Source organism: Lampetra fluviatilis, chromosome 8, assembly GCF_964198595.1.
Source record: "Lampetra fluviatilis chromosome 8, kcLamFluv1.1, whole genome shotgun sequence".
Lineage (NCBI taxonomy): Eukaryota > Metazoa > Chordata > Hyperoartia > Petromyzontiformes > Petromyzontidae > Lampetra > Lampetra fluviatilis.
The window spans coordinates 11,061,176-11,074,218 of NC_136282.1; the positions used below are offsets into that span (position 1 = coordinate 11,061,176).

The 13,043-nt window shown below is 48.9% G+C and overlaps 1 protein-coding gene across 2 annotated transcripts in view; it reads right to left on the minus strand.

Moving 5' to 3' along the window:
• Positions 1-5,025: 5,025 nt before the first annotated feature.
• Positions 5,026-13,043, minus strand: part of LOC144933866 (uncharacterized) — a 69,330-nt gene continuing 61,312 nt past the window's right edge. For both annotated transcript variants that reach the window (XM_078859109.1, XM_078859110.1), the window contains 3 exons: positions 12,087-12,186; positions 10,828-10,980; positions 5,026-8,250 (listed from right to left, as the gene is read on the minus strand). In XM_078859109.1, the coding sequence (XP_078715235.1) occupies positions 6,230-8,250; positions 10,828-10,980; positions 12,087-12,186 (2,274 nt within the window). In that variant the 3' untranslated portion in view covers positions 5,026-6,229. The remainder of the gene's footprint in view (positions 8,251-10,827; positions 10,981-12,086; positions 12,187-13,043) is intronic.

Consider the following 13,043-nt stretch of genomic DNA (forward strand, 5'->3'; position numbering starts at 1 on the left):
TTGTTTTTGTCCCTATGTACTCCAATGATGTATATGTACATTAAAAGTATTTCTTTTTTTAGTTTTAAAAGCATGCGTCTTCTTGTGTGATGTCTTAATAGTGGGGATCGGTCGTTGTGCGGTGGTTAGCGCACTGCGCTACACACCCAGCGACACGAGTTCGATTGCAGCTCACAGCCCAACATTGGCATTGGCGATACACATTTGAACCAGTCCAAGCCCCCCCACCCCCCCAGTCAATGTGTACTTGGTGCAGTGTGTATACAACATCAGCACTGGGAAGACAAAGGCGGCCGCGCGTCATGCCGATCACCCACCTCCCTCGTCTGCCGTGCCGGCCTTCATAGGTTGCTACTCGCTAACAGCACTTGCCCCAACAGTCTCTTAAGACTATGGGGGGAGTTGGGGGGGAAATCTTTGCCTTGGTATTGTCTTAAGAGCTGCTCAATATCACTTGCCCCCAAAACTCCCTCTTGCTATCGACAAAACCTGGAAGACGTGGGAGTGGGGGTGGTGGTGTTACCCAGGTGCGCCATCTCCGACACACATTCCACGGTGGATGTAAACGAAACAAAAACACAATTCGCAAGTGCTGTCGGTCCCATTGTGCGCTGCTGCCCGGGTCCAAATTCCAAGTGACGCAAGTGGGTCTCGTGTACAGCGTTGGGACCGCTTTGTGCGTGCGAGCGTCTCTTACTCTGGGAGCGGCTTTGTGGCAACCTCATTGTGTAACATGCGCCACGGATATATACACACAAAGGCAGAGAGCCCCTTAACAGACTTTTGGGGCAAGTGCTATTAGGGTAGCAGCGAGTAGGTTGGGGTGGCAAAACACCACCCACGCCCGACCGCCTTTGTCTCCCCAATGGCGATGTTTACACACCGCACCACGTACTCATTTTAGGCTGAGTCGACCTAGGGGAGGTCCAGGACCGGTTCTGATGATCGTCACCGGTGTTGGCCGGGTCGCCAGGGTGGCCAGGTTCGTAGCGCAGTGCTCTAACCGCTACGCTACCGCTCCCCACCACTTTATACGCACACAGATTCCCAATATATTTTTGGTTCTTTCGGTAAAGTCACGTAGAAGGGAAATAATAAAATAATAAAAATACAACCAAAATTCTCACGACGTTTCGATTATTATGTTTTATTTTTATTACTTTATTATTTCCCTTCTACGTGACTTTACCGAAAGAACCAAGAATATGAATCCCTGCAGTCACGAAAGCTTTAAATCGAAAGATTCTCACTAAATAGCCTTAACAGACTGCTGGGGCAAGTGCTGTTAGCGAGCACCTATTAAGGCCGGAACGGTACACAAGGGTGCTGGGTGGCCAACAGCACGCCCGACTATATACACACACCACACACAAACAAGGTGCGTGCCGTTTTGATTCCAACTTTTATCTCGTGGGTGGCCTGTATGAAATGTTAGGTTCATTGCCGGCAATTGCGTGATTTTTCTCCTGTTGCCCCGTCTTCTGAACTCTGAAGTCAAGGGTGAAGTTGACACGTCCGTTTCTCACACTCGAGCAGTAATGACATCAGCATTGCGAGGGCCGCCACACATTTCGAACCATCGTGGAAAATTCGCCACACAAAGACAAACACACAAACAGGTGACGTGCTGACAGCAGCACGGATGATGATGGCGAGGTGGTTTTCACTCTGTGTATATTGTGAGTGGGGCCGCCAGTCTTAGAAGAACCATCGAACGAGAGGCAAATTCACGACAGTCAAATATAGAGCCCACGGTTGTTGGTTATTGTTTCCGTGTTCGGCGTAATGTTTAACGCTGCCCTGTGGGCCCCCCCCTCTGTCTACACAAGGTCACGCCGGAGGTTCTGGTTAGATATCCTTCCGTCCTACCTCTGAAAGAAACGACACCGTGGACTCGCGAACCGAACGCACGACACTCCAGCTGTCAACAAGACAGAGATTTGGCCGTCGAGCATCAACAGACTTGTTGGTGGCATGTCCACCAACACGCATGTGTGGTTAATGCAGACACGATTCCTTGCAAAAGGTTTCGGTTTGGTGTTTTAACGTCTTAACACATGTTTTATTGCCAGAAAGAGTAAAAACAATTCTTATTTTTCGATTTAAAGCTTTCGTGACTGCAGGGATTCATCTCCTTGGTTATTTCGGTAAAGTCACGTAGAATGGAAATAATTAAACAGGTCTGTCGGGGAGACAGCGCATTCAGACGCTGTCTCCCCGACAGACCTGTTCTTCACCTGAGGACGGCTGCTTGCGTTGTGGCCGAAACGTCGTGAGAATTATCTTATTATTTTTTATTTTATTGTTTTATTATTTCCATTATACGTGACTTTACCGAAAGAACCAAGAAGACAAATTCTTATGTATTGATATAGACTGGCAAGGGAGGTCCCATGATGTAGCTCGTTCAGCATTGTTCCACAAGCACCACCACCATCGATTCGCACGGCTTGTTACCGTTCAGCCAGAGGCGATGCCACAATGGGGCTTTTTGGGGGGGTTAGATCGCGTAAATATACAAATGTGTCGTTGACCTGCCACCACCCGACAAAGCCAATTAGTTAAATTTGTCACGTAAACAAAAAGTGCCAGTTTAACACGTAGGCTTTCGCGACCAATATTATTCATAATAAAGGTTTTTGGGTTCGATCGTGTTATTTATAAATGTGTCGCAACTCTCCACCACCCGACACGGCCAATCAGTAAAAAAATGTGTCACGTTGACAAAAAAAGTGCCAATTAGTTACTATTTGTATTTTAGTTACTAATTGTATTTTATTATGTTTTATTTTTATTATTTTATTATTTCCCTTCTACGTGACTTTACCGAAAGAACCAGGAAGATTAATTAGTTACTACTTCAGCACACCGGTGTGTTGGGAGAGTAAACTCACAATATTGACAATTCGAGTACGACGTTTCGCTGTTGATGACAACGAGCCTCATCAGGCGATTTGCTGGAATTGTGAAGAAGCCTTCATGTTTCGGTCTGCGTGTTACACGTGCAAAACGTAATGGTCGCGTGTGAGCTGGGGTCAAGTGTGGGTACTCACACCTCTTCCAAGACGTATATCCAGCATGGAAGAGTAGACCAATGACCATATCAAGACAGAGAAGCTCCTTGTGCCAGGAGTGACGTACGCAAGCAGTTGTCTTTTACGCTTCGCCCTCAAGGCAGCGACACTACTTTACACATGCACACAGCATTCCTCAAGCAAAATGAGATGTCAACTACCTCGCCTGGTCTACAGGAGGTCGTGGGTTCGATCCCTGACCATGACACCTGCTGTAGATTTGGAGTTCGCGTGTCTCTCTCCCCGCGGTCACGTGGATTGTTCTAAGAGTCCCCCAGTTTTGCCATCCACATTTAAAATCCACATGCGTTTAGAGCAGTGGTTCTTAACCTTTTTGGAGGTACCGAACCCGCATTCACCGAACCCTTATTAATTGGAAAAATTAACCTCCGCCGAAACCCTGAGACTGACTCACCGAACCCCTGGGGTTCGATCGAACCCAGGTTAAGAACCACTGGTTTAGAGTATGTGGCTGCTATACATTTGCACTTGATACGCTCAATTCATTGGGCTATCATTTGTGGCCAGGTCGCTTCTGACATAATTACATAGCCCAGTGGGCTTTACCTGGTAAAAAGTTTAGTTTAAATTATAGTTCAGACACTTGCAGATCAAATGCATCTGATTCGAGTCCTACCCCGTAAGCTACAGCGCCTCCACGTGGCAAGATTATGATTTGTTGTCTGCTTACTTCTAATTCTTGAATTTCGCAGCAAAATGTTCAAGAGTTCAATGCCACTGTCGAGGTCGGTTCGCCACGAGATGGCTTTGGGAACCAGCTCGTGCAGTTTCGCTCCTCCATCATACAGCACGACGATCAGTTGTGCGACACTGCCGCGTTACCCAGATATATTTTATTGGGCGTGTGTAGCAATTTTCAGAAATACGCGTGGGTTAAATTGTATGTATATCTTGTACTTTTTAATCCATATTCTGCAGCGGGGTGTTTGTTGAGCCTAGCATACACCGCTGATTAAGTGTGCTTAAACTACATATATTTTTGCACGGGTATTTGATTTGTAACAAATCACGCAGTGACATATAAAGTGGTTATTAAATTAGATTTACTGCATGCCCGCTCTATCGCTCGCAATGAGTGTGAATCATGGAATTGTAGATCCGTACTTACATCAGTGTCGAGTGTTATCTTAACAGTGGATTGACTAGCGGCTGTAAATTATCATTATTATTAGCTCATGCTCTGCTAAATTAATTTATGCAAGGGGTCTGATGTCCCAGAAGATCCGTATTCTGCTCTGGTGCCTCGAAGCCTGCCTGGAGCTTCACTATAATTCGAGTATTGTTTAGCCTAAAGTCTAAATAATCTGTGTCCAGTTGGATAGAACACCTTAATTCCCTGAGCCGCTATTTAAATCCGTGTCAAGCGAAATGTTACTTCAGATGTTTTATGCAATTGTGACTCAGACATGGAGTGTTCTATTTTGCAAAATAACATTTCGCAATTCAGAAATAATGAAGATGTCTGCCTGCTGATGAGACCCAGAAGGTGAAAACCGGTCCAGAGAGTTGCTTGCTTTAAAAAAAAATCCTGTTGGTAATATTGACGGACTCAAAACACAATTGTAATTGTACACGCTTTATATTTGAACAATTATGAAGGTTGCACATAGGCTTGATAGAAAAAAAATATTCTAGACAGCTCTTTTGAAATGGAACACGTCCGATGATGGAAATGTATCCAACAGTTTGGAAAAAAAACCCCGGAGTAACTGATAACCATGAACGAGAGTCAAACGTGGCGACGGTAATACGTACAATCTACTTATTCATCTTCTTGGTTCTTTCGGTAAAGTCACGTAGAAGGGAAATAATAAAATAATAAAAATAAAACATAATAAAATACAATTCTCACGACGTTTCGGCCACAACGCAAGCAGCCGTCCTCAGGTGAAGAACAGGTCTGTCGGAAAGACAGCGTCTGACAGACCTGTTCTTCACCTGAGGACGGCTGCTTGCATTGTGGCCGAAACGTCGTGAGAATTGTATTTTACGATGTTTGATTTTTATTATTTTATTATTTCCCTTCTACGTGACTTTACCGAAAGAACCAAGAAGATGAATCCCTGCAGTCACGAAAGCTTTAAATCGAAAAATCTACTTTTTCTTTTGCAAAAATAAATTCAGCCACTCCTGCACCGTAAATGATGTGCAAGTTAAAAAAATTAACAGAAAGTGACACAATCCTTATCAGTCGCATATAGTATTATACAATAAATACAGTTTATGCACAATTCCAGTGTACACAGGTAGTCCGTGAAAAATACAATCTTTTTCCACCCCTTCCCAAATTTAAAACAATGATCATTTTAGAGTTTAAAAAGTGTTTTCTCTCTCTCCAAAACAGACCACAGGTTAACTATAATGTAAACAAAATGCAATTTTTACATTTTATTTCCAACATTTTATAAAAGTATTTAAAAATAAACTCTTCAATTTACAGCAGTGTTACCCGCGTTTCACACGTGACATCCACGTGTCCAGATAAAAAATGACAAACACGGGTTAATTTCTGAGTCTCTTTTCTTAAAAAGCCAAGTCTAATAATCCCAAGTTAGTCAGGGACAACAGGCTTCATCACCGATGGGATATTTAACACTTTCTTGATGACGTCATAGCCCCCCCCCTTCTCCGCGTTCGTCGTTCCAAGCGAATGAGTCACCGCGAATTTGAATTTTTTTAAAAACCCCCACCATTGTTATCCGCAGCAGAGCTAAACGAACTGATATCTGAAGCAGCAGCAGTCCCTCAGCACAATGTCACTTTCAAACAGGCCACAGGGCAGCCACAACTTCTGCAAGGCACATACACACAGGAGGGTTGCCACCTGTCCTGGTTTTCCTGTCCTGGTTTTCCCAGGACATCCTCTTACTAAGGTCTTGGGAAATCGGGCAAAGTCTTCCCCGGGACATTCAAAAGTCCCGGCTTTTGTCAGCCGTGTAATAATGCACCACTCAAGACATTTATGTAATATAGTTCTCCCCTCCTTTCGGTATTGAGATAAACCACCCCCTTCCTATGGTATGTACCAGTTTTATTTTTGTACCTCTAAAAAGGTGGCAACTCTTGCCGCAAACGTTGCTTTAACAAAACAACAAAAACCCACCTCTACTGCGGGCAAACTGGACGTCGCCGCTCTATATCAGCAGGGATTCAACTGAGCCCGCGGACTTGACGACCATCGGCTCTGCCGGGTTACGGGCAGGCGCGGCCTTCCTTTGTGCTGGGCCGCGTCGCCCGTGCTCGTGCGCCCAAGGCCCCGGCGGTGGCCTCTGCGGGCTCGGCGGAGGCTGGTAGAACCCCGCGCCGCCACCGCCGCCCCCCCATGCCCGCTGATCGACGCCGGGAGACCGCGGGGCGTCGGCGAGACGCGGCCGCTGGCCCTGGGCGCCGTGAGCGACGAGCGGCGGCTGCGGCTGCTGCGGCTGGTGGAACATGGGCGGCCCCCCGGTCGGGGAGCGCGCCGCCATGTGCCGTGAGTACCGGAGAGACGGGGGTTGACGATTGTCCGCGAGTGCGCCCGCCGGTGCCAGCGGAAATTCCCGTGGCGATCGTGGCGATCGTGACGCCGCCGCCGCTGCCATGTACGAGGAGATGTTGTCCTGCTTGGACTGCCGAGTTCCCCCCACGGCTACGGCGGCGGAGGCGACGGTCGAATCCGAAGGCGGTGGCGGCGCCAGATCCCGCGGTATCGCCTCCTTGGTGTGGTAACCCGGCGGTGTTTGGTAGATCGGCAGCTGCCGCCCTTGGGGCCGCAGGTTGGATGTGGAGCCCGCAGGGGTTATGACGTCGGCGTGGTTGTAGGGTATCTGATTGGCTGCGCCTTGCGCGCCTCGCGCGTCCTTGTATGCCGGCGGATGTCTGACGGATGTCTGTGGATTGTGGTATTGGTGGTATTGGTGATGTTGGTGTGGATAGGAAGGAGGCGGTCTGCTGGTTCGCTGGTTACCTGCCAGGGTGTTGTCTGGGTATTCAGCGTAAGCTGTTTGCCCATACATTCCAGTTGACCTGGGGCTCGAAGGACCATTTGAAATCACCTGTGGCCTTTTCAAGGGGCCCTCCTGATGAACGGCTAAACTACTATTTGAATTCCACTGAGCTCCTGGGAGAGTTAAGTCGCCCGAGGCTAACCGTGGACTCGTTGGCATGTTCTCACTGCCTGCGAAGGGTGCTAAGGATGCTTTCTCATACGGCGGTGGCTGCCTCCTGCTAGGACTCCCTGGGAAGAGGTCATCCCCATTCTGCATCCACGTGTTACGCGAAGCGTGATGATTTTCAGGACCGGCAGCCACGGGCTGGGCCTCTCTCCCGTAGTGTCCAGACAGCCGATTCTCTTTCCTGTCTCCTTCTCCCTCGTGTAGGTCATCGTTCATAGACCAATCGCTGGAGTAAATGCGCGCTCGCCGCTTGTCTACAGCGGCCGCCTCGCCCTCCGTCAAATTATCGTAATAGGAGACGTTATCCTTGCGCTGCTCCTTCTGTCGACGGATCGAGTCAACGGACACCACCGCCCTGGGGTGCAGGGGCTGCCTCGCGGTGGACGCGCCGCCACTGGCCGGCGGCCTCCCGTTCACGACCGCGCCGTTCTCCGCCCCGGAGCGTGCCCCAGGAGCTCGCGCGCCGGCGCTTCCGGTCACGGGCTTCTTCCAGCTGGGGGCCACGAAGTCGGCGTTTTTGGCGTCTTGTTCTCCTCCTCCTCCTGCTCCTGCTGCTGCTCCTGGCCCCCTATCCTGCGCGCCGTTCTCCCTCTGTGTGGCGGCAGGTTTCCGTCGCCGGAAGGATCGCTTGACGAAGCTCTCCGCCGGCTTTTTGGCGGCGGGCTCCGGCGCACGTTCGTCGCTGCCGTCGCGGTTCGTTCTCGACGCCGCCGTGTGCTCCCTGGGCGGCCCGTCGCCCGCCGCCGCCTTGTTCGCGGTCGCTTCCTCCGAGGCCTCCTCCTGGCGCTGACCAGGTGGTTTGTTTGGCTTTCCACGCGCGGATTTCTGTTTGCTCAACCTCTTCTCCAAAGGCTCCTCTTTTTGCGCAGAGGAATTGCGGGGCTGTCGAGACGACGCCTTCACGGACTTGCTCTTTCCATTTTCTTCTCGTCTCACCGAGTCGGTCGACAGCTGCGTGCCGTCCTTCTTCCGCGACTTAATCGACCCATCTTCCTCTTTACCTGCAAACGATGGTGAGGGCAAAGCAGTTGAGATGATTTGGAGGCTCTTGAATCAATTTTACGTTCGTTTTTACGGCGTACTTCACAAACAGTATTATCAGCAAAAAATGTCATGCGGACGTTATATAGTGAATGCTAATTATTTCAGAGATGGCAAATACACCTCAGGCAATGGTGTCATATACGTAAATGTTGATTTCATCATGCAGTAGATGAATCATTCCCATTCAAGAGCAGTTCCATGTTTATTACGGATGTACATTCCAAATTACCAATGTCGGTAACCATTATTTTACGAACGAATTGGTTTTTCTCACTTGGGCCACCAAGTCTGTCCACAAAATAGGACTGTGTAGAAATTACTTGTCAACCTTTTCCGAGAAGGGGAGATATGCTAATTAAAACATCGCAGTGTTGGACGTACTCGGACAAGATTTATTTTATTTTATCCACACCATGATGATGCCGGTGCGTTCGGTTTCATCGACTTATTCCATCAACGAGCCGTTTCCAAAAACTCTCAATAATTACCTTCAAAATGATTCCCCTAATCTGTTATTTAAATTATTGTTACATTTTGACTTGAGCTTGCCGAATTTGTGGAACTGCCCCTTCACCTCAGCACAAACCATGGAGCACAATGTCAACGAAACAAAAAAACTCAAAATCATGCACGTTACGTATAAAACATATATTTATGTTTGTGCGCGAAGTAAAACAAAAAAACAGCTTGTGAGAAGCGTTTGGGAATACCTTGCGAGCAAAGGACTCCTGCGATTTAAACACTAGTGACCTTGGCGGCGGTCGACCCGCCGACTAGGGGAGGTGGACAAGCCGTCAAGACAGCATGCGAGAAGAGCAAAAGGGGGAGAAGAGATGCGAGGAGGAGAAAGTCAGCTCGGGCCAAACTCGCGGCGAGGTTCGGACATGGCATGTCCATGAACCCCCCCCCCCAGCCACACGGGGGGTGGCGGTTGTAGGGATGGTGGCGGGGGGAGAGGAGAAAGACCCACGAGCGTTAGAGGAACGGGAAAGGGAAGAGTGATTTTTGAGAAAGGTTCGTTACCACCAGCCAAAGCTGTAACGTCGGCAGAGAACACGGGGCAGGGTCAAGAGCCTGCTGACTGTTTGTGCAAACAGAAGAACGGCGCGAGTGAGGTTAATTTTAAACACCGCGAAAGCAAAGCACCAAAGTCACCGAAGTAAAGGTGGTCACGCTTGACACAAATTCGCAGCATTGAGCTGTTATCGATACGTGTGTATTAAAGAAAAAAAAATGCACCCGGTGACCTCGTAATGCTGTCAACCGCCGACGACTGGCGATTCATACGACTTTGCATCTTTCCGCCTCGAATGTGAGTTTGACGAAGTGTTCACAAACCACCGGGCGCTGTTGTCCTGCCCCAGAGTTTTACACTGAGAAACCCTGCAATGGCGTGAAAGCATTGTGCTGCCTTCGTGTTTCGGAATGTTACCGCAGTCTATTTCATCATCGCCGTCGTCGTCATCATCGTCAGCCACGGTCAATCTACCGGTGGATTAAAGCCTCACCAAACCATCGTCACGTTTCTGCGATGTAACGATCCACCCAAGCACCTGCACATGAGCTGATTTCATCGCTCTATCTCCACGGTGGACGTGCTTCTAATAACCCTGCCACCCTCAGCATCAAATATGCTGTTTAACTGAAACATACACAGAATGTCCATGAAGGTTACCACACACTATTAATGAATTTATAATTAGACGGCGGTTTGAGCTGTGGCGTTGAATGTTTGAGTGACGTGAAAGGTGAAGTGCATGCCAAGAGCCGAAAAGCTTCGGTGATCTTCAGATCTTCACACTTTCACGGTGAGTGTGTGTATAGTTTGGATGGCCTTGCAGCAACTGCTGTAAAATTTGAATTCTTTAATAATGTACGATAGGATACCTTCGGAAATATTTCATGTGCATCATTCAGTCGCAAGGTGGTGCGAAACGATGGCGAAGGTGGGCTACATTGAGTCTTGTGTTTACGCACCACTGCCAATGCAGTCCAATAGGTAAACTAAACTATAAAACGAAACTATTTTTACTTTTTACTAAAACTAAACAATTGTGTATTTTACCGGGTAAGGCCCACTGAGCTATATAGGTCTTTTTCAGAAGTGTCCTGGCCACAAAAACAGCTCAAAGAAGTGGCTTATCACGTGGACATTTATAGAGGCCAAATACATTGATTCTAAATGTGCAGGGAAAAACCAGAGCACCCGGAGAATAATTCACGCGACCACGGGGAGAGAAAAAGAGAGAGAGACACGCAAACTCCAAATATACAGCAGCAGGCGTCAGGGTCAGGATCGAACCCACGACCTCCTGCATAGCAGCTGACGGAGTTAACATCTCTCCAGCGCGGCGCCCTAATATATGAAGTGACACGTGAACGACTCCTCGAGGGTGGATGTTGGTTTAACGTCAAGCGTGCGAGTGAGCGAGAGAGCGAGCGTGAAGGAACGGAAGGTGGTGTGATGGTGTGAAGGGTTGTAGCGGGCTGGGGGGGGGGGGGCGGCTCGGGTCGAGTAGGGGAGGGGGGGTCACCTGGGGGAGGGACATCGAGCTTCATCCGGCGCAGCTCCGTCACCGACAGATGCAGCTGGTCCAGGACAAAGTCGTCTTCGTACATGAAGTCTTGCGCCAGGCTGTCCTGCAGGTATTCCATGAGGTCCTCCATGCCCATGGTCATCAGCCGCTCTGGCAAACAAAGGTGCGCACGCACACGGCCAGTGTGACGCATGCGGGAAACAAATGGATGGCCGGGTGGGGGGGGGGGGTTGCATGAGATTGAAAATGACTCGCTTGCTGCTACTTCTTTTCTCTGGTGGGGATTGAACAGTCAATATAATTTATTTGACCAGGAGATTAATTAAACGCTATTGAGACACATGAAACACCGTTACTGCCGACAATGACCTTGTTTTACATGTTCACGTGGAAGGTTGGTGAGCCAGTGGACAGCTTCGGCAGTGGCCTGGTTAATATCTGAAACGCCGTCGGAGAATGAGTGAAGCGTAAATATGTGGTCCGTGGTACGAGATTGGCGACTCCAGACGCACTGTGGGATGTTCGTAAAAGACAGCCGCATCTGCCGTGCGATGGATGGCTACTGCCTTGGACGAGGTCACACGTAGAGGTCATCGCGGGTGAATGCCACGGACCCCGTCCGCCAAAGCATATTAACTGGGAAGTCTCAAAGCCATGTTGTGCAGCAATGCTGAAAATGGAAACTCAGCTGTGATGGTCTGCGCCCCTCCGTGCAATGCCGCGGTAGCGTTGCTCTACAATATTGCTCAATAGATGCGCTGGTCATAGATGACACGTAAATATATTTTAAACACAGTGACCAAGCGCAGGCTCAAAGTCCTAAAACTTCAAGCCACCAGCAACAAACAGCACTATCTAAGTTGTAATCGTTTGTTGCAAGGTTGGAAAATAGAAGGGAGGGAATTCCAAAAAAAATATTTCAGAACAAAGTCTTGTTATTGAGAACAAGATGGAACCAACCCCTTCTTATATTATGTTTTCCGAGCTCCTGTTGTCGTTTCAAATCAATGTTTATTTGTTACGCGGGATATCCGGTTCAGCCAGTTACCCAGCTAGTTTTGGTGGCAATGGCCCTCTCTACAGTTGGGGTAGAGAGGAGCCCAGCCAGCCAGGAAACTCGAGCAATTGATTATTTTTAATCGTAGAATCATGTATCAATGAACGAAGTTGGCATTTTACCGTATTTCAATTCGCGGTTTCCAACACTGGCAGTCGGACCGGACAAAAGACATTTCCCACGGGCCCCTGCTACTCACTCTTGTGCAGCTTGAGCGTCGTGTAGGCCATGGCTGTCATGACGCGGTCGCCCTCCAGGATGTAAACGTCCCAGAGCCGCAGCGCCAGCGTGAACGGCGTCTGTTTGTGGGGGCGGCGGGCAGGTCCATTGCATCAAATGTAAAGGTGCAGCGCTGAGATTTCCTGCTCACGCCACTGTCGACAGAAGGGCCTCCTCCACTAGGCAGAGCCCTGGAGAGCCCCTGTAGGGGCTGTTTTGGCCGACTCTCTAACGCCGTCCAGAAACCGTCGGGAAGATGGTGGGAGTACCCACGCTTTGCCTCGCGACACGCGACCCTGACGATCGACGGACTGCGGCGAACCTATTTTATGCTTCTAGATTTGAAGCTTTCGTGACTGCAAGGATTCATACTCTTAGGTTGTTTCGGTAAAGTCACGTAGGTAAAAATAAATTGAAAGTGAATAAAAGTAATAATGGAAATAAAATAAAATAATAAATCACGACGTTTCGGAGGCAACACAAGTCTCCGTCATCAGGTGGGACCGTCACAGCTAAAATTACTGCATCAAGTGAGGAAAATTCCATTTTATACTTCTGGGTGGACGGAGGCGGAAGGGGGTCTAAGAAGCTTTTGCACCACTGATTCAACTGCGGCGCCGACAGCATCGAATCGCACTTAACCATTACAACCACGGCAGCGTCGCCCTAAAAGGGTCACAATCAGGGCGCTCTACAGATAAAGCTGTGCGCGTACGTACGGGGCATTTGTATCCATTTACGAATGAGAGCCACCGTGCGCGTCGCGTAGAAATGTGATGCGTACAAAAAGAAAAGAAAGCCGTAGAAGTTTTGCACGCACGGCCTGAGTTCGATTGACGAGAAAGGGTCACGGGAGGCGCGGGAGCGGCCAGAGACTGCGTTGTGGGGGTCTTTGTTTTGGACTCGGCATATTCGGCGTTGAAAGAACGAAGCGTTT